The sequence below is a fragment of the Sceloporus undulatus genome, chromosome 3 (genome assembly GCF_019175285.1).
Source record: "Sceloporus undulatus isolate JIND9_A2432 ecotype Alabama chromosome 3, SceUnd_v1.1, whole genome shotgun sequence".
In the NCBI taxonomy this organism is placed as follows: domain Eukaryota; kingdom Metazoa; phylum Chordata; class Lepidosauria; order Squamata; family Phrynosomatidae; genus Sceloporus; species Sceloporus undulatus.
The window spans coordinates 180,579,412-180,601,899 of record NC_056524.1 but is presented as its reverse complement, the minus strand read 5'-3'; the positions used below and the strand labels follow the sequence as shown (position 1 = coordinate 180,601,899).

At 40.3% G+C, this 22,488-nt stretch overlaps 1 protein-coding gene across 2 annotated transcripts in view; it reads left to right on the top strand.

The window, feature by feature from the left end:
• Nucleotides 1-22,488, top strand: part of PLCE1 (phospholipase C epsilon 1) — a 196,888-nt gene that overhangs the window by 26,736 nt on the left and 147,664 nt on the right. For both annotated transcript variants that reach the window (XM_042456837.1, XM_042456836.1), the window contains exon 2: nt 5,897-7,353. In XM_042456837.1, the coding sequence (XP_042312771.1) occupies nt 6,409-7,353 (945 nt within the window). In that variant the 5' untranslated portion in view covers nt 5,897-6,408. The remainder of the gene's footprint in view (nt 1-5,896; nt 7,354-22,488) is intronic.

Sequence of the window (22,488 nt, the reverse complement as noted above, 5' to 3'; positions counted from 1 at the left end):
ACTACAAGCCCCATGATAAGTTCACCTTAGGGTAGCCATAAGTTGGGGACAAATGGAACGCACACAACAATGGTAACAAATATCAAGGTCTTCATACACACTGTTCTGTTGCTCATTGGGTCCTATGGTGCAGTGACCCACACTGTTGGTGGTTGCAGAGATGTAGCTATGTCTGGTTGCATCCGCATTGCAAAAATAATCTGGTTTGACACCACTTTAACTGCCATGATTCAGTGTTAAGGAATTCTGGGAACTGTAGTTTGTTGCGACACCAGAGCTCTGACAGAGAAGGTTAAATGTCTCACAAAACTACAATTCCCACAATTCCATAGCATTGAGCCATGGCAATTAAAGTGGTGTCAAACTAGATTATTTCTGCAGTGTGGATGCAGCCTACATTCCCCTCCTAATACAAGTGTTGTACAGTGTTGCAATTCTCCTTTACATGATCATAAGTCAGCTTGTGATGACATAAATACCTGACAGAATGCCAACCTCTGTCTCTTATACTTGGATTGACAAAGAGTCACTGAGTGTGTGTGAATCTTTTTATCTATGTTAGGATGTCTTTGTCACCTCCCAATTCTTTTTTTTATTAAATGACTACTGTTGAGATAATAATCAACTTTGTACTTGTTTCATTTCTGTTCCCTCATTCTGCTCCCACCTAAGTGCATATATAAATATCCACTGCCTACTCACATTCCATGCACCTGATGAAGTGAGCTTTGATCCATCAAACCAATTCTAGATTTCAGGCAAAGTGGTTTCACAAATGCCTTCCCTTTTGCAGGTAAGCATAAACTAATTAGTTAAAAAGTGGTTAAGTGGCTGTGATTGACCACTAACCCATGTACATGGTCATAGTCAAAGTATGCAAAAACTAAAGGGATGTTTTTGGTAACTAGATAGCATGATCTGTACGATACTTAGATTCATTATACTTCATGGGTTGGCTCCACAAAAGGTTAGTTGAACTTGGGATCTACTGAAATCAGTGGGATCTAAATTTAAATTATGCACATTCAATCCAGTGCGCTCAGATGCTTATGCACTGTTCTCCTTTTAGTATGTCACTTTTCAGTATGTACCCATACAAATGATGCTTCTGCTCTATCAATAGACTTCTGATATTTAATCCTTTAGATTCTCTCTTCAAAAATTTTAGTCTAGAGTTTATGGTCTACTATTCCACTACAACATGCGCCAGCTGCAAGCTTTCTCCCCACTCCAATTCTATTTTAGGGACTAGAGTTTCTTCCTGCTCCAGCTCTTTATATCTCTGATAAATGTCGAGGATATTAACACCTTACAGAAAGGATCCATGGAGTATAGCATTTAGAAGCAACCCTATTTGTGCATGTATACTTGGATTTATCCTATTGATTCATGTTTACTTGGTTCATGAAGTTCACACCCACATAAGGGCCTGTTACAGACTGCCAAAATAAAACTGCTTCGCGTCTCTTTGGAGGTATGCTGTTTAAATGATGCATGCATCCTAAGAATCCAGAAGCTGCACCAAAGCTGCACTCCAGTGCTCAGGAATGGAGTGTGGCTTTGGCGCAACCTCTGGACTCTTAGGACCCATGCATCATTTAAAGAGCATACCTCCAAAGAGACCTGAAGCAGCTTTATTTTGGCAGTCTGTAACAGGCCAAGGATTTTTAAAAATAAGTTATATTTGTATTTTTTTAAGTTCAGTAATGCTCCAGGAAATATTTTTGAAAATACTTCCATTGTAAATGATAACATTTTGTGAATGTAAATACTGACAATTCCCAGGATGCTTCATTTTCCAATTGTTTCTGTCGTTTCACCTCTGAACTAATGTGATTTGTGCAGAATCTGTTTCCTCTTCATTTTAACCTACAGTTCTGAAGTAGGAAAGATATTTACTCATTTCTGATACATTAAAATGAAGCCTTGTGTTACTTTCTACTAAATTAAGGGTAGGTTAAAAAACACCCCATGCCTTATAGATTGTATCTCATTTGTTTCCCATGAATAGCTAGCTATTGTGTTATTAAATCTAGGCATATCCAAATTATATCATCTGAATGTATCATTATAAAATCATGGGGTTTGATCCATTCTAAAGTAGGGGCAGTGATCACATGTGAAGAATTCTGAATAGGATATAAGGTGCTGGTCCATTACACATACACATAACCTGGTTGTTCAGTACATATATTAACATGAGGCTTTTGTATTATTTTCTACTAAAATAGCGGTAGTGTTATGAAAGCAACCTTTGGCTTATAGATTGCATCTTGTTTGTTTCCCATGAATTTGTTTCCTCTTCATTTTACTCTGCAGTTGTGAAGTAGGTAGCATGCTTACTCATTTCTGATATAGCAGAATGAGACTTGGGGAATGGGCAGTCTTGCAGTTTGCATTTCTCCTCCAGCTGAGGAGAATGTAGGCTGAATTCTTCACAATGTCTTGGTGTGAATACACTGTAGGAGAAGAGAGGAAGTGGACTTTATTGTGCCCTGTAAAGACTCGTTTGTATTTGGATATTGTAATGAAAATACTTGCATTGTAAATAGTAACATTTTTTTACTATAAATACTTGCAATTGCCAGAATTCTTTATTTTTGGAGTAGATTGAGCCCAGTGGATCCATTTGGGGGGGGGCAGCAAATTTACTCTTGCTTTTATCACTCCAACAGCTAATCTGAATTAGTACTGGATCCAGAAGTTGGGCACTGCAGAGCTCTTACTTAACTTAGAACAGGTGTAGTAGCAGGTATAGTAAGATAAATAATAACCATGCTGCCCCACAATGGCAAATCCAGTAGCTTCTTTTGCCATGATAATGACTGACTGTCAGATATAATGCAAAAACAGAATGTGGATATTCCTGCGGCAAGTACATAGTGAAAGTAAATTTCATTTTTGCACATCCACACCCATACAGAAATAATTGTTAGAAATTATGATATGCATTGGCTTTTCCATTACTATATGCCTTTTTGGTGTTAGCTATAATTGCAATAGTTAAACTGTTTATAGAAGTCTTTCAAATAATTCTCCAGCATTTTAAGATTATAAAATGTATTTGCTTCTGATAGTGCAGTCATATATCTTTTAAGTAATTCCCTTTGAGTTCAATGGGACATATCAGGGATTCATAGGAGTGGGTTCTTTTTAGGCCTTGCAGAGGCCACAGCATTTGTCTGCTGTGGCTTCCAGCTGGGGGAGAAAGGGCTGGCCTCTGGCCCCCCTTTCTCTCAGTCTGTACAGCCCTTCAGTCTTTGTGTCCTGAGAACTATAATCAGTATGCAAAGGCAACCTGTAGCACCTTTGAGACTAAGATCTAAAACACACACTGCAGAAATAATTCAGTTTGACATTGCTTTAACTTCCCTGACTCAGTCCTGGAAATTGTAGTTTGTTGTGGCACCAGAGCTTTCTGACAGAGATGGCTAAATAGCTCACAAAACTACAAACCCCAGAATTCCCTAGCATTGCATCAGGGCATCTAAAATGGTGTCGAGATGGATTATTTCTGCAGTGGGTTTTGGCACTAACTCGAAAGTAGCTAAAGGTGCTACAAGATCCCTTGGCATTTTGATTTTATAGACTAACACAGCTATGTCTTTGAATTAGAGCCATAATATTTTTGCATGCCATTAGGGTTCTTCTGCTCATAGTGGCTAAGATTATGTGTGAAGTCTACAGAAAATCATACCAATTCCTCTAACTGCTTACCTCTGTTCTGAGTAAAACTAATTTTGATTTTGCTTGGGTCATTGTTTTACCTCTAATAAAATCATCATCATCATCATCATCATCATCATCATCATCATCATCATCATCATCCCATCACTGCCAGCAAATGGATTAATTTTCAAAAGCCCCAGTGTTATCTTCCACATAGAAAGCTAATTTGATTACTATAATCAGATTTAGCCATGAATGTATGAATGGGATGGGAGTTAAAATCAATAGAATTGCTGTTTGGGATAGACAGTGTCTATTTAATTATATATCCTGGATCTCAATTCCCAGAAACCCTAGTGAATAAGGGATTCTAAGAGGGGTAAACCAGCACTATCTGGGACCCAGGTTTGGGAACCATTGTTCTAAGGCATGGATGGCAATCAAGCAGTCCTCTAGATACTGTTGGACTGCAGTTTCCAACAGTCCTACTTAGCATGGTGAAGAATGCTGGGAGTTGCAATGCAACAACATCTGAAAGGCTGCCAGAAGTCAAAAATTCTCCTAATAGGAACAGATTTTTTCTTCTTCTTTATCTAAAAAATATTTTAGCTCACTGTTACGAGGAAACCTGAACTTGGACCTCTCTCAGACTCACTCTGAGTCTCTCCACTAACCTAAGTGATTCTGCTATTAGATATTTTTACTATCAATTGGTCTTTAATATTCTTGGTAACGTGTGTGATGTTATCAATAAAAATACTTCAGGACACTTTTTGCTGAATATAAAGAAAATATTTTTATTTACCACATATACTTGACTATAACTCGGCCTCGTGTATAATTTGAGGGTAGGTTTTGGGGCCAAAATTATGGATTTTGATAAGACCAGTGGATAACTCCAGGGTAAAACCTAGGGGCATGTGACAAAGGATCTAAAGGATGAAGTGAAGAAAACAATGCCAAACAACTTAAAATTTCACCAGGCACAACTGCTTGTGCTCATCCGAAAGGCTGGATGGATGAGAGAATAGAGGGGGATCAATGCTTCCAGGGCAGATTATGTTTTTCCTTTTTAAATAAGAGTTAAACTACAGTACTTACATTGACCCATGGATAAGTCGACTCAAGTTTTTGGGGTCAGTTTTTTGACTAAAATTTCTAGACGTACAGTATACATGAATATATACAGTACATTCAAAGCTCATTACTGTATCTTTCTTAGAGGATATTACTAAAGCTTGTGTTACAGTAAATGAATTACTTCAGTACAGTAGTTAGAAATTTTATTACTTTATATCACTTTACTCTATGTATGTTTCTTTCTTTCTTTTATTCTATTTTATTTATGGTATTTATTTATGGTATTTATACCCCGCCCTTCAGCCCTAATGACTATCAGAGCATCTTACAATTATTATTATTTACTTAGACGGTTCCCTGCCCTCAGGCTTACAATCTAAAAGACACGACACAAAAGGAGAAGGGAATGATGTTGGGAAAGGGGATGAGGTCCAGTGGTTCCTCTCTCCCTCAGAGGCCTGGACCAAGGCAGATGAACTGGGGGGAGGGCTCTCCTTCTTCAGGCTAGCCCTGGTGGAGCTGGACCTGCCTGTTCACTCCCTTGTAGGCCAGAAGATGACAGTTATGGAGGGAGGAGTGTTCCAATCCTTAGGACTGGAACGTGGCTTTGGTGCGGCTTTGGGACTCTTAGGACACATGCATCATTTAAACAGCATACCTTCAAAGTGACCCAAAGCAGTTTTATTTTGGCCTGTCTGTTTGGACCCTAAATTCCAGTCAGATTGAACGCTTAAAACCTAACTGCTCCTTCTGGCAGTTTTAAAACAACCTCTTGCCTCAACAGGTACTGACATTCTCACTGCTGGCTACACCTCCTTTTCTAGCCTTACTCCCATTGATTACCCAGAACGTCCTGTCCTGCTTGTGTTTCTCCACACCCACCTTGAAGACCAGAACTTTTTCAGACATTGTACAAGATATATATTTTTAAAAAATCCAAACACAATAGCTACAAAATAGTAGCTACAAAATGCAATAAAATCACATGCAGTTATAAATTTATGAAGTTTACTAAGCATACAAGAATACCTTTTAAACTGTGCTGCATGTTATTAACTGTTGGTTAAGATATTTCTTACTGTTTTTTTTTTAATGAATATGATATATGTGCCATTGTGTTAAATATGGTTTGTCTTTTGTCTTGCAGGTAACTAACTAACTGGAAGTGGGATGACTTCAGGAGCAATTGCCTTTTACAGTACGTTTTCTACACACTTTAACAAGAGACAAGGCAAAGTACTATGAAGGAAACGATTCCCTGTAGGAAAAAATATACCTGAATGTTGTTATTTCAAACAAATATTCTATAAGGGTTAATATTTTGTGACAGCGTACTCCTGAGTCAGTTTTTGAGATTGTCAATAATACAGCTGTGTTATATGCTGTGTATAGAGTTGTTTTTCTAGTGTTTTTGACAAAAACACAGAAATATCAGACATTTGTGTGTCAGAATGATCTCTGGAAAAAAATAGCATTATCTGCACTGAGCCTTTCTTGGTCCTGCTTGTCCACCAGAAGGGAAATTGAGATAAAGCACAATAGATGTCAGTTATGAAATCATGAAGAAATTAGATGCACACAGCTCTTGATTACAAAAATGAAGAAAAGCACCTCTAGAGAGCACTGTTCATTATTTTTACTGTAACATATGAGAAAGAAATGACTGATCGTAAAAAGCCCTGGAATAGAGGCACATGTATCCCTGCTTCTTTGGAATTTCTTAACATAAATTATGATATTTTGCAGAAGAGTTACAAGACCAACACTATACATAACCACTTATATAAATCATGTGATACTTTTTCAAAGAAAGACAAATGTTTAGAAACTGGAATTCCTTCACTAGAAAGAGCCATGTATGCTGAAATTAAATTAAAAATGGATGGATCTCAAGTTGAATTGAAGCCATTGGGAAGCCAGTCCTCAGTAAATAAAAATGAACCTGACAGTGCTGATTTAAATTATGTTACAGAAAGAAACAATATCTCAAAAAGTCTGTGTACTTTGCACAACAGATTTGTTTGGAATGATTGCCTCCAGCCAGAAAAGACTTATATTAATTGCACCGATGATTCCACAGCCTGCACTTGTAACTTAATGGAACTACCAGTTTCCTGTGGGGATAAAACTGGACAACAGTTATGTGATGCCTATGACACTTCAGTGGATAACTGTTTGCATTTAGAAACAGCAACCCAAAAACTCAGTGTGTCATGTTCTGATCACAGTTTCTCAAATGTTAATTTTCTCGGGAAAATGCCTTCAAAGCCTATTCTGAGCCATTTTGAAAACTACAGTGAAAATTGTGGAGAAGACTCAGAGGAAGATTTTTCTCGAAGTAAGAAGGAACGCTCCACCTTATTAATCAGACGATTTTGCAAGAATGATAAGAAAGTTAAGAAATCAGTCTATGCTGGGACAAGAGCAATTGTCAGGACTTTACCATCGGGTCATATAGGAACTGTTGCTTGGAACTCTGTTGATTGGTGGAGAACCCGCAATGAGTTAAGGCACTGCAGGTTTACATCAGAACAGCTGATAACATTTCAGATTTCAAGAAGCCAGGCATTACGTTCTTACCTTCTGCAGTCTATATGGCATGGGGTAAGTGTTTTTCTATTAACTTTCTTAACACTTCCAGCTTTTTGAATGTATTAGTTGAGTCCGGAACTCAGAATGTATTCTTTTTAAAAGATACGTTCAGGCTGCATCTCATGTATGTTTATCTAACAGAAAACTCTACTGATTACAGAGAGACTTAGTTCTAAGCCACCAAGCATTGGACTAAACTGCTGTTGATCTAATTTATGTTTAAATGGTGTCTCTGTTTTTTTCTGTAAACAAAACCAAAAAATTCGTTATCTCAACCAGTTATTTTAAAACAAAGGCAAGATCTTTTAATACATCACCTTCCCCAAAGCCTTAAACTATTATTAAAAAGTTATGGAGTCTTTGTTTGTTTGTTTGTTTGTTTTGTTGTTGTTAATTTTATCATGGGAAGGGTAGTGTATTGCTTGGCTCACTTGTAAGAGTGAAAACATTTTCTTCTAACTTCTTGAGACTGAGCAGAAATAATCTTTAAGGGACTGATTTATGAAGATCCCGCTTTGAGACAAAGTCTGGGATGAATAACTCTCTGATTGATTCCAGTTGTTGATTCTGTGAAGGAAAAGTACAGTGGGCCCTCGGCAGATACCAAAATCCACAGATGCTCAAGTCCTATAGTACCGCCCCTCTGAAGCCAGTCTTGCTGCTCTCACCGTGGTAGGTGGTAGGGGGCTATCTTTCCTTCCTCCTCTTCCCTGCCTCCTCCTCCTCCTCTCCTCTTCCTCCTCCCATTGCCGCTGCCGCAGCTCTTCCTCCTTTTCCTCCTCCTTTTCCTTCCTCTTCCTCCTCCTCCATTCTCCTCCTTCTCTTACCCCCTCCCATCATTGCTGCCACCACTCTTCCTCCTCCTTTTCCTACCTCTTCCTCCTTTGCACCTGGTCTCCATCTCCACTCTTCCTTTTTCTTCCTCCTCCTCCTCCACCTCCTCCTCCTCTTATCCCTCTATCACCGTTGCTGCCACTCATCCTGCTTTTCTTTCTTCTTCCTCCTCTTCCTCCTCTGCCGCTGCTCAAATCCACGGATGGCAAGTCTTCTGATTCTAGGAAGGGGCGCAGTTTGCATATCAGCCAAAACTGATAACAGGCACTCCTGACCGTTCATCTGTCTGAGCTGACATTTGGAGGGATGGATGCAGGAGCATTCTCAAACTGTGAATACACTCTTTCAGTGGGAATGTAACCACATCCAGTGTAACTGGTTGACATACCTCCAGCCCCAGATTAGGAGTCTTGATAGTGAGCACCTCTGTCTTGTCTGGATTCACTTTCAATTTGTTTTCCTTCATCCTACCCATTATCTTTTCCAACCATTTATTCAGAAGAGACACAATATCCTCAACTGAGGCTGTTTCTGAAGGCATGGAGAAGTATACTTGGGTATCGTCAGCATACTGATGTAAACAGCTGATCAAGTATTGTCACTACTTCTTAAAAACATTGTATATGAGAACTGTACTTGTCTGGAAAAATCTATATTTTGCTCATTTGGTCTAAGCGCTATGACATTTCTGAGCATGGATTGGTAACATTCAGCCTTCTACAGGTTGTTGTACTACACGTTGCAGCATTCCATTGGCTATCCTAGGTATGCCAGATGTATTAATAGGAATTGCATTCCAAAAACATCTGAAGGGTCACACTTTGTTCATCCCTGAAATAGAGAGGTGATAGAAAGGAATAGAATGGAAATTGTTGACTGAGTGGCTAGAGCTTACTGAACACTTGCTTTCCATATAGTTATAGCTCTTGTGTAGATTTTTTTGTGGTTGTCACTCTGACTTTTGTTTCATCCTTTACAGCAGTGGTCTTCACACCACTTTGGCCTATCATCTCCTTTTCTCTTTGGCAACAATACTAGCCCCCCCCCCCCCACACACACATAGATATTAAATTTACTATTCTGCAAATTCTAAACAACCAATCTTGGTCGCTGTTGGCTTTGCACTCAGTCACCTTGGGAGCAGCAACTGGGCAGCTGATTTAGCAGGGACCAAGAAGCTTCTTACTTGTCCCAGTCTTGCAGTAAAGACCAGTACAGGCGAGAGGATTCTTGGTCAGTGTTCGACTGGCTGCTTGGTTACTGCTCTCTGTGCCCCCAGTCACCAGTGTGGGCAGTGTAGGCAGGAGGCCTCCCAGTTGTTGCTCAGCCAGCTGCTTGGTTGCTGCTCCCAAGGTGACTTCTCTCAGTCTGTCTGATGAAAGAAAGCAAGAGTTGCAGTGCAGCTTCAATGTGCCAGCCAGGTTTCAACAAAGCTCACAAGGCTTAAGCAGAGTCTCAGATTTTGAAAGTTGCTTTTTGCTGCCATTTATCCCTTGCTCAGATATGTTCTCACTCCTTAGTCCAGTCATTCTGTCCCAAAATGGTACCACTTCAAGCCACAGAAGCAATGCCCTGCATTCAAGCCTCATGAGAGCTTGTCAACCGCCACTACTAGCAAGAGATACAGATAAGAGGGTGAGCTCACATGGGCAGGGGAAGAGTAGGAGACACCATCACACGAAGTGATCAGCAAGTCTTTGCAGTGCTTTTATGGGACCCTGAAAAGAAGTTTCATGTAATCCTTAGCTCCACCATGGCCCTAAAAGTTGCTGATTCCTCTTGCATGCCAATACTTTAACTGAAGGCCCCCTTGCCATCCCCTTTCCTCCTCACTGCCCCCCTGGATCTTTCAGAGGGGATGTACCACCCACTTTGGGAATCACTACTTTTCAGGAACTACTGAACTTAATGTGTTAGGGAGTCCTAAGGTAGCTCTTCCCAAACTACAGTGGTACCTCGGGATACGAAATACCCAGGTTACGAAATTTCCGGGATACGAAAAAATCCCATTGGAAATAATTGTTCCGGGTTACGAATGTTTTTTCGGGTTACGAAGAAAATTTTTGGTGCTTTTCGGCGCTTTTTCACACGAAACGCGGCTTTTCCCCATTAGCACCTATGGCAATTCGGCTTACGAAGGCTTTTCAGGTTACGAAAGCGGCCGCGGAACGAATTAATTTCGTAACCCGAGGGAGCAGTGTATTGCATTTTAGGTGTGTTGGTGTGAATTGTTCATAAATTCCTAGTGTGATGGGCACTAATTCAAGGAGGTTGCTCAAAGCCCTTAGAAAGATAGGTTTTTCGTGGTTTTTTCAGGCTATGTGCCACGTTCTAGAAGAATTTATTTCTGATGTTTTGCCTGCATTTATGGTTGGCATCTTCACAGAATGGTGGCCTCCATGCCACCATTCTCTGAAGATGTGAGCCTCAGATGCAGGCAAAACATCAGGAATAAATTCTTCTAAACATGGCCACATATTCTGAAAAACCCATAACCTCCCCCACCCAAACCCTCAAACTATGGATGCTGGCCATGAAAGCCTTCGACTTCACATTGGACAACTCTGAGAAATGATCGATTTTGTGGTTTAACTCATTTAGCTTTCTTTCCCAGTCTATTTCAAGACAAATGCAATATGTCTCAATTGACTTGTTTATTCACTTCAATTTTTTTTCATTTCACCCAACTGGGTGTCTCCTTGTCCTTGGAAAAGTTACTTTTGGGTTCCCTTCATCCTTCATTATTGGCCATGTTTGCTGACGTTCATGTCCAAAATATCTGGACAGTTACAGTGTGTGAATGTTGGGTTTTCTTTAGTAGAAGTGAGTGATGAGCCAGATTGTTGTGAGAGCTCTCATCTTTTCTTTCCACTTCTTTATGTGCATATCAATTAGACTGCATTCATTATTGCTGGAGATCATCCAAGCAACATTCATGGCTGCTGGGAAGTGGCAAGGATCCTTTGTTTAAGGAGAGCTATGAAAGGATATTTTCCATCCCAAGAGTTTGTGAGAGACTGGAGCCACTATCAGAGGAGAAAATCATAAGGAATGTTCTCTTCTAAACTTTGTTATTGAGTCAGTTTGCTGTCAAAGACTTTTGTTTATCCTTCCTTCAGGGATGATCACCAAGAAAGAATCTGCCTGTGACTGTAAGAAGAGTGAAGGAAAATAAAATATAATTTTCCTCTATTAGTGGAATTGTATCATTGCTGTGATAATTGTAAAGATGTATATGGATACTTTCTCTTTAGGAAAAAAAAAAGGGGAAAGAGAAAAAATTCACCACAGCATCTAAAACAACAGTACTGGATCTTATTTTTATGTGTGTAGATCATCTTTCTTCCAGTACTCAGGTCTTTCTTGCTTTTGTTTCCATTGTGTCTGTGGTAAGGTTACACATCTTGGCTGATATTTTACACCAGCTACCTAGCTAAGTATGTGCAATAAGTACAGTGGGCCTTACACTTTTGCTGGGGTTAAGGGTTCAGGACCACCGTGAAAGTGGGAAAAACGCAAATAAACTAAACACAGTGCGCCCGTGTCATATGCGGGCTTGAGCATACTCTCAAACCTGTGGAGAGCTGCGTGGGAGCGCATGGGGTGGTGTGTCCCATTCACTTGAATGGAGCGCATGCCTGTGGTGTGCGCACGCCGCTGCGCTGCTGCACCGACGCCACATGCACGAGCCCCATTCAAGTGAATGGGGCTCGAGCATACACGTTTTTCGGCTTACGTGGGGGGGGGGTCCGGAACAGTTCCCCCACATAAGCCAAGGACCCACTGCACTTTTTTAAACCTGAGATAACACTTCTTTAGGTCCTCCAATGCAACTCTGTGGTCACCATGTGTCAGATGTTGACCACAGAATAGTGCTGGAGGACCTACAAATGCCTGTAGAGGTGTTTCCTCTAGGAATCTTTTGTTCCTCCCGTGTGACTTTATGGTTAACTTCCGGCAGTGACTAAAAGGATCTAGAGATCTGTAGAGATAACATGTTAATCATATCTGTGAATAATCAAATCTGCAAAATCAAAGCTGCAAATGTGGAGGGCTGACAATAATGTGTCCTGGTTAAATAAGGCCTCCCTCATCTTAACAGCCAGCAACTGCATCTGTTAAAGGAGATCTATTCAGCTTCTAATCAGGTCACAAGGAAGATGACATTTCTGGTGCCCTCTCACTAGTGAGTGAGGCTGTGACAATCAGAAGCAGTCACAATTCTTTGTCATAGCCTCACTCATTGGTGGGAGGGAGCTGGAAATGTCTTCCTCTTTGCATCCCAATTGGCTGTTGAATAGGCCTCATTTGTCTGTTGCAGCTGCGGGCTGTTAAGGTAGGCTGGAGGGGCATGTATGTAGACTTACAGTAAGAATGTGTAATCTTCATGAATATAAAACAGATATACACTCATCCCTCCACTTTTGCGACTTTGACTTTTGTGAATTTGATTATTCACCAATTTTTATTAATATTTTATCTCTAGGAATATCCAGGTCCTCCGGCATAACTCTATGGTCAACTTTAACCAAAAATCACACTGAAGAACCTAGAGAGAACATTTAACTAGGCATTTGTAGCTTCTCCAGTGCAGTTCTGTGGTCGCTGTCTGGCATATGTTGACCACACAGTTGCACTGGAGGAGCTAGAGATTCCTAGAGAGGTGTTTTCTCAGGTAAAAACATAGTATTTTTGTTATTTGTGGGTTTTCCACATTCCACATGTGCCCCTAACCCCAGCGAATGTGGAGAGACAAGTATATTTCTATAGCTCTAGGTTACTAATCCATAGCTGCAGTACAGAATGCTAGCCCTTGTTTGTCTTTCACATTTCCTGATTGTCTTTCATTAATGTTGATGTTGCTGTGTATATGTATGTATATAAAATCTGTATTATGCCTTTATTACACACTTGTCCACATGCCTCTACAGTGCTCCCTCGGGTTACGAAAGTAATTCGTTCCGCGGCCGCTTTCGTAACCCGAAAAGCCTTCGTAAGCCGAATTGCCATAGGCGCTAATGGGGAAAAGCCGCGTTTCGTGCGAAAAAGCGCCGAAAAGCACCAAAAATTTTCTTCGTAACCCGAAAATACATTCGTAACCCGGAACAATGATTTCCAATGGGATTTTTTCGTATCCCGAAAATTTCGTAACCTGGGTATTTCGTATCCCGAGGTACCACTGTATCTTTCTGTCTTCTGTCAAATAAGAGATGGCAACAGTAGCTGGACTGTTGTACTATGACATACAAGCGTGCACGTGTGTGTATCCATCCCACTTAGATTTGAGGAACACTGCATGAGAGATAGTGAGAATTTAGGATCCCTAGTTTCTTGTGAAGATAAAGTGATGATGGTGGGATGGGTCCATGCAAATCCATGCAAGCCTCCTGAAGGAAAGTTGGGATAAAATATAATAAGTGAATATTAGTTCTGGATGCCTCCTAGCTGTTGTTGTGTGTTGGAAAATAACAGACATGAACTATATAATTATAGTGGACTTCATTGAGATTTAAATTTGTGTGTGCCAGGAATTTATATTTTGACTTATACCACATTGCTATCTCCATTGTGGCCTAACCCACTAAATGTGACATGTGACTGTTGTTTAAGAAGTGCTGAACTGGGAAAACTGCAGAGCAAATATAGTTGCCTTATTTCTTTCCCAGCCATTGTAATAACAGGGTGTGTGGCAGGTGTAACTTGCTCAGAGCTTGGAAGTATTATTACTTGCATCAAAGTCACTTCTGCAGGCTAATAAAGTCATATCAGTTACATAGCATAAGGTAATACAGTGACCATGAAGGTGTCAGGTTGTTGTTGATTCACAAAACAAAAGTACTTGGAAACTCAGAGCAACAGTGAAGCCTAACTGCTGATCAAATCGGAATGAAAGCTAAAGCAAAGCAATACCCTTATTACTGTAGGAAGTCATGTTGGCAGCCGGTGACAGTTTCTGCACTGAGTAGAGTGTCCTTTTTCAGCCATGCACACAAAGGGCATGGTTCCTTTTTGTTCACTGCCATAACAGTAGTGCTTGTCATGTTCTCTGTCTGTGGAGATTCCAGCAGTCTTTGTAGGCTTGCTGAATATTGGTAGTTGGGTAGTTACTCCTAATTTTACTTCCTGTGGATATCTGTCTTTCTACACTATGCCACACTGTGTGTGTATGTGCCTTCAAGTCTCATATTGACATATGGTGACCCCATGAATTTCACAGGGATTTCTTAGATAGGGAATACTCAGAGGTAGTTTGCCAGTTCCTTCTTCTGAAATACAGCCTATAGAACCTGATGTTCATTGGCGGTCAACCATCCAAGTACTAACAAGGGCTGATCCTGCTAAGCTTTCAAGATCAGACAGTTTGCTGCCTTTGGGGTATTTTAGGCTTGCCATGCTACATTAACCTTTCAAATAGTGCAAACCACTTTTTGTGTGGTATTAGTGGTTGTGTGCAGGAAGATGGGACCAAAATCTATACTGAGTATGTGATGTTAGTCAAGTGCTGTTCTTTGGATTGTAATCATTATATCCTGTCAATGTATTAACTAAGGCTCTTGCAAATATCTTAGGTTCATTATGCTTCCTAAATGATAAAAATCAAAGACCAGCCTTTCTCTATAATGCTTGTGCATCTCACTGGGGAGTGCAGTGGCCATTGACAAACAACTGTGAAGACGTTTAAGTTTTATTATATTCTGAGTATAGTCCACAGACTAACTACCTTGGTTAATACTACAGTACAGTACTGTAGTTGGTCTTTTGACTGCCAATGTTTGAGGCAAGAGAGATACATAGTATGACTAGTAGTTATAGTAACAGGAATTCCTGGCAGTTTGCATTCTGGAATTGGGGACTACTTCTTAACTCTTCCCAGTAAGAACTGTAAAAACAGTTCTTATTATCTGCAAAATTAAAGTGTAGAAAACTTAGTTGAGCTGCAGCGTGAATGGTGAATGCAAATGAGTATCAAATCTACATGTTCCCCTCTCCTTGGGTTACTGGGCTTAACATTTCCAGTGGAACTACTGTGACATCCTTTGCTCAGATTGCCCTGTCATTGCAAGTAGGGGGGGGGATCTTCCTCAGCATGAAACTCACTGGGTGATTTTGGGCACATTACACTCTCTCAACCTCAGAGGATGGCAATGGCAAGCCGCCTCTGAAGAAACTAGCCAAGAAAAACCCGTGATAGGTTCACTTTAGCATCACCATAAGTTGGAAATGACTTCAAAGCACAAAACAACCAAGGTTTTCCACTAGAAAGGATATCCTGCAGAGTCTGGGCAAGATAATATTTACTTGTGCATTTCTGGGTGGAAGGCTGGCCCTCTAAATTTTGTTGCCTAAGGACAAGATGGCACCCCACTTGACATAAGGAAGCCAGCTTCAGCTCTGCAACCAGCAGGCTAGTTTAGTTGCTGGGCAGGCTCATGAAGCATACATTTTCACCCTCCCAAAGAGTAGGTGGACTCGGGATTTCAGGAGGAATGGACCATCACTGCCCTTTACCATCTGCTACCTGAGGAGGTTGCTTCAGCCAGTCTGTCTGGGTGCAGCTGTAATGAAAATGCTTTGAGAGCAAGACTGTTCTCAATATCTGCAGTAGAATCTTAGGTGTTAAGTAACAGGCCTCAGATATTTTGATATTATTACGTAATTTTAGGAGTTTACACTGATGAACTGCAGTTGACTCAGATAACAAGGGTCTAGCATATGCCAGTTTATAGCATACGGTGTACCTCATGACGGTATATCCAATATCTTAATGGTAACTATGTGGGTGAAATTAAAAACTCTTAAACACTTGAATGGCTCTTTCGGTAAAATGATCATACACAAGAACAACTTGTCACCTGTGGGTGAACATTTATATTTATATTCTGTACAGCAGAACCTTAAAAGAAATATGCCAGGAATTAATGAATGTATCACTTTGTACTGTAAAGAATATTCTGAAGAGAGGTTTTTGATTTTGGGATAATGACTACCTTTGTCAACACCCTGCCCCTCCAAGACAACTAAATGCGTAGTTATATGGCGTGGATTGAAAAGGTGACTTCTAGTATAATCCCTTCAGTGTAGCAACTGTTTATTTATAATTATATGTGATCTGTGTCATAACTTGTTTGTCAGCCTCATTATAAATAGAATTGTCTCTATTTTATCAGCTTTACTGCCTGTTCTTCATTTTACTGTGCAGATTCAGGGATCCATGGCACAGGCTTTGCCTGAGCCTGGTAGCTTACTCAAGGGCAGAAAGGACTGGGATCTTGTCTTTTATAGCATAATTTAGAAATGCAGTCTGATCCTTTCCAAAGCTCAGTGCTGTTAGACAAACCTCCACTTCTTCCTAGCATTGCACTTTGAAGAACTGGAGCTTGTCTCTGTCATCCTCACTTTACTTGTGCAGAAGACAGAGAGACATTTGCTAAAATGTTTGAATTTTTGGATCCAATGCCATGTGACATTTTTGGAGGGGTGTTAAGTCTGATATCAGTATTTCTTGGATATGCGTAATTGCATTATGAGATATGATGGAAATCGATGATGGCATATTTATATCAATGTCGAGGGGTAGGTCCAGTGAGTGTAGCAGTATATGAAGGAAACTTTTGAATAAAGGATATGTTTCCTTTTAAGATATGTACAGGTGTAAAATTTATGGAAATTGTGAAGCTGTGGGACAAAATATGTTAGTGCTCTTTACAAAAGCCAACAGGTGACTTGAAGGCACACACACACAGAGATTGAAAGTCACATAGTTAATTTAGAAAGATAAAGTACGTTATGTCTAATTTGGTTTGGCATAAAATTATCATATTGGTATATTAAAAGTATAATTGATTCAGAAAATATTACAAATTGAATTTACTTTTAAAAATGTTTTGTATAAATGGAGCTACAAGATCCTGAAGTTCCCCCATGATAAATACCCTTCTGAAGGACCTATTGAGGGTTGGTGAAACATATGTATGTTTTGCCTCTGGGAACATTATTTTGAAGGAAAGGCCTACTCTCCCTGTACTTTGGTTTTGAATTTGACTTTCACAGCTGCTATTTCATGTAAATAAAAGAACTAAGAGGATATCCATGGACCTACCCATGAACATTTAATCTGACTCTGAAAATCAAGTCAGGAGATTGTTTTGGGTAGAAACTTTATTATATAATTTCTATATTTTTTCCTGTTGCACAATATGTAGCCTATAGGTAGTCTATAAAGTTTCCACTGAGGGATCACAAAATGTGAACTGTGCAGAGTTTGAATATGTAGTCGAGGGGTTCCAAACCTTTTTGTACTTATTTCTGTGGTGGAGCCCCTAAGAGGCCTACCCTATGCCTTACAAATTAATGATGTTTAGCAGTATATATAAGAATATATTCATATTATTTAGTTTCATTCAATTTTTAAACCGGTTTATCCACCACTGATTCGGGTTTTCCAAGGAAAAATCGAATACATGGAGATCAGATACGAATTCCAATGGGAACAAAATCGGCGCAGTGAGGATCGAACACGCGCTCAAATGGGAACGATGCACCCCAATTCGATTCTTGATCCACGTTATAAGCCAGTGGGAATGGGGCCCTGGTCTGTCTTGCTCCCTCTTCAGCAGTTTTTAAAGGCAGCCATGCAAAGTCTAAAGATGAGAATAATATCACATCTAGTAGAATTCAGTTGCTTTAAGCCCAATTTGCACAGAAGTTGGTTTGTGCTGATTGTGAGACTTATACTACAAAATTTAGCAGGGGAAGCAAACTTTCAGTGGAAGTTTTAAAAGAAGATCTGTGTTACAGGCTTTCATACAGACAATTTTGCAAATATCAAATTTTTTACATTCATCTACTTCTATTTATGGTTATTTAACGGGAAATTAATGGTTATATCAAAGGCAAATTAATAAAGAAGGGATATAAAAAGAGACCTGAGGGCAAATCAGTTGTGAAAATCTATAAAATCAGAAGGTTGGATCCAAAGGTGCATCCACATTGCAAATGCAGTTTGACACCACTTTAAGTGATGTAGCTCCATCCTATGGAATTCTGGGATTTGTAGTTTTACAAGGTCTTTAGGCTTCTCTGCCAAAGACTGCTTGTGCCTCACAAAACTACAAATCCCAGGATTCTATAGGATGGAGCCATGACAGTTAAATAATGGCAAAGCATTATTTCTACAGTGCAGATGCACCCTCTTATTAGAATAGACTTATTGATGTAAATGAAAATTGTTAATTATGACTCATTTCTGTCACATTAGTCTAAGGGCTCTGTTATAAGTATGACTAAGTTTGGATCCAGTCCAGTTCATCTGTTTGTGTGTTAACATTATATACAAAGCTTGGTTGTTGTTGTTTAAACTAAGTGGTTTTGGAGTATGATTTTCAGTGCTCTGTATAGATGCAGCTTAACTGTAATGTGTTTACCATCCATAGCTGGGTGTGCTTATCCAACTTGTTCTTCATTCTTTCACTATGCCAAAACTGTAAAGAAGGGTGCCAAACTGAGTACAGCTTCAGAGGAAATGTCCACATAATTGTTGTGACTCACTGAATCCAAGATGGGGGGGGGGCAAGCATGGAAACACCCTGTTTAGTGTCCAAATACCAATAATGTCTTGTAGCACCAGCTGAGGATTTTGCTAATACTACCCAAAAGAAGGTAGTCAAACAAAATTAACTGATTAAAATGGCATGTTTATCTATTCTAAAAGCTAATAAAATTTACAAATTAACAGAGATGTGCATTTTATTTGCATTATTTGAAAGATAAAATGATTGAAATAAAATGAGGACTTAAAAATTGTTCCATCTAGTCATAGGCTGAGAAGAGAGCAGGGACATTTCTAGGGGGTGTGGACTGCAACAGGTGACACCTTAGTCTGCCCTCCAGTGTGGAGTGTATTGCTGTGCCTCTCTGCAGGTAGACTGGGACTCTTCTGAGACTGAAGGTCCTGGGGGGGGGGGGGACTCGGTGCGGTGCACCCAACCAGAAGCGGCAAGGACGATGGCCAGGATGCTGTTGGTATACCATGACAAATTCCTGGAGGCCTCTCCCATTGCTGAATGGCACATGGGCGCTTTTGGGACTTGTGGACAAGGTGGTAGGCTGGGACAACCCAGAACATTGACAATTCCTTCAAAAGTCCTGGTCCACCAGCTGTTGGAGGCAAGTTGACTGGAGCCTTTATCTACTACAACAGCCCAATCTACTCCTAAGGGACCATTGTCCTGGATGGGAGTTGCTAGTCAGCCTGTGGGTAGCATGTTACCACACTGCAGTGACAGGGTGCTGCAGATGAGGAAATCACCCAGATTTTCTTATGGTTGCCACATTTTCTAGGCTTTCATAATTGGTTTCTTTGATCATTTCATTGCTTAGCAAGGCCTGTTGTACTTGTAACCCCATGCAGCACAGGCAGAGTCCCTATTCCCTGACATGCCTTTCGACTGACCAGGAGCACCTCTGTCTTGTCTTGTTTAAGTTTCAATTTGTTTATCCTCATCCAGTTCATTACTGACACCAGACTTTGGTTCAATACAGAGACAGCTTCTTTGGAACTGGGTGGAAAGGAGTTGGGTATCATTTACATACTGCTGACACCCCATCCCAAAACTCTGGATGACCTCTCCCAACGGCTTCATGTAGATGTTAAATAACATAGGAGGCATCACACAACACTGGGGGATTCCACAGGCCAATGTCCATGGAGTCAAACAGGAGTTCCCCAACACTACCTTCTGGATTCTCCCCTCCAAGAAAGACCAGAACCACTGCATAACAGTGCCCCCAATTCCCATCTGAGAGAGGCAACCCAGAATGATACCGTGGTTGATGGTATTAAAAGCCATGAAGAGGTCTAGCAGTAGAACAGGACATACTCCCCCTGTCCAGTTCCCTGCATAGGTCATCCACCAAGGTGACTAAAGCTGCCTCTGTCCCATAGCTAGGCCTGGAGCCATATTGAAATGGATCTAGATAATCTGTTTTAGCCACAAGCCTCGGAGTTGGGAGGCCACCACTTGCTCCAGAACCTTGCCCAAGAATGGAACATTAGAGAATGGCTGATAATTGTTCAGAATGGTGGGATCCAGGGGGGTCTTTTTCAGTAACAGCTTCACCACAGCCTCCTTTACACAGGATGGAGATCCCTTGCTGCACTGAGGCATTCACCACTCCCCTTACCCACTCCAGTCCCTGTCTAGTTGTTTCCAGGAACCAGGAAGGACAAGGATCCAGAATGCATGTGATGGCCCTCACTTCTCCAACATTCCTGTCCACATCCTCAGGCTGCACAAATTGAAACGTATCCAATAATACAGGACAAGCAGGCACCATGATTACAACCACTGGACTGGTTTCAACCACAGCATACAAGTAAGAGCAGATCTGAGCATTTTTGTTTCTCCCTTTTAATAGCCAACAGATTTTTGCATACTTTCAAGAGCAAAATTTTGGCCTGACTTCCATACATTATTGTATGGAACAATTTCATCTTATTCACTCAAGCCCATTACCAAGTGAAGAAGGATATTGTCTTCTCCACCTTTTAAAAGTTTGTTTTGCTTTTTAATATATAAATTAGAATATTAGTTTAATTTCTGTATCTAATTTTATATCTGCTTCAAAACATCTGTTTGTTACAGTACACTAAATCCATGCTCTTATTTTGTTCAGCATGACACGAAAGTGCATATCAATGATTGAATATACCATGTCACACTGGTGCACAGATGTGGTCCAGCTGTTGGTCTTTTGTGTACTTATCATTGATAATTTTAAATACATATTTTTTTTAAATCTGAGGAATTATTAGTTATTTTACTGGTCAGAATTAGATGGTTGGAATAATCTACTTAAGTTATAACTTATGCATTGTACTTACTTAATTTTTAAGCCCTATTTCTGGCATTCCTGATAGCAATTTCCCCTTGCTTCATCTTTTTTTCACACCTTCCTTTAAAAAAAAATCCTACCATCCCAGCTGTGTGCAACACACATAGTTTATCCAAAAAAAGTAGCTTATCCAAAACGTTTTTACAGTTCTTACTTGAAAGAATTAAGAAGTAATCCCCAATTCTATGGCTGGCATTCTCAGAAGATGCCAGCCACAGATACTGGTGAAACATCAGGAATAAATTCTTCTAGAACATGGTCACATAGCCAGAAAAACTCACAAAAAACCTATAATTGTGTACAGCCGGCCTTCCACTTTCACGGACTTGATACACTCATGGTTTTGATTATTCATCCGGTCGAGGCTGTATACGTGTACACTCCTCCTCCTCCCTTCTGGGCTTTTCCCCTTGGGAGGAAAAAAGCCTCAGAGAAGATGCAGCCAGGAAGGGTGCACATGCCAACTCCGCGCATTTCACGGTGGGATAGTCGCCCTAGCACAAAGTTTGCCAGAGTTTCTTATTAGAAAGCCAGAGGGACATGGCACTTTGCAATAAATAAGTGGAGTCTGGGTTGCAGTTTGGCCACTCGGTCTGTAAAAGGTTCACCATTACTGTTTTAGGTGATCCTTTCATCACTCTGTTCAGAGCAGGGGATGGTTTCTTTTTTGATATGAGTTAATACTGTACCTTAACTCTTGTCTTTATACTCTTTTTGACATGTGCAACCTTTTCATAGCCCTGTCCCTGCTTGGTTGCCTCCCTTACTCATTGTACAGCTACCATTTATCGCAGTTCTGTCTTCGTCCATCTTTTAGGGTGAGCAAGCACAAATAGTTATGTCTGCTGGAGTTTTGTACGTTCTTTTGCATTGCTTTCCTTTGCTTCGTCCTTCTCATCCTTTGTTATATGCCCCTAAGTTTTACCTTCAACATATCCATGGGTCATATCAAAATCCTTAATTTTGGTCCCCAAACCTGTCCTCAACGCATACATGAGGTCAATTTATGAATGAGTATATACAGAAATTGTAGTTGGGGGATGGAAGGAATGTGCAGATCGTCAGGTTGGGAAAAGCTGTCCTAAAGCATGGGGTCATATCTTAAAACCTCTTCAGTTAAGTTTGTCATTCATCTGTATCTCTCCAATCACACCAATGCCCACACTTTTGTTCTTTTGTTCTTCTTTCCTTAGCTGTTTTTCTGTTCCCCAAATCCAGCTATCTTACCTAGGTTCCAGAAAGTTCTCTTTCTCCTCCTCCTGTCTTCACAAAGAAAACAAGAACTATCTTGCCTAATGATAAAGACATATAATACATTTCCTTCAGTTCTAATAATACTTCCCCTGAGGCAGCAAGCCTTTTTGTTTTACTAAATGTGACAGAAGGAGAGATACCCACCCTAATGAATTCTAGTGACCT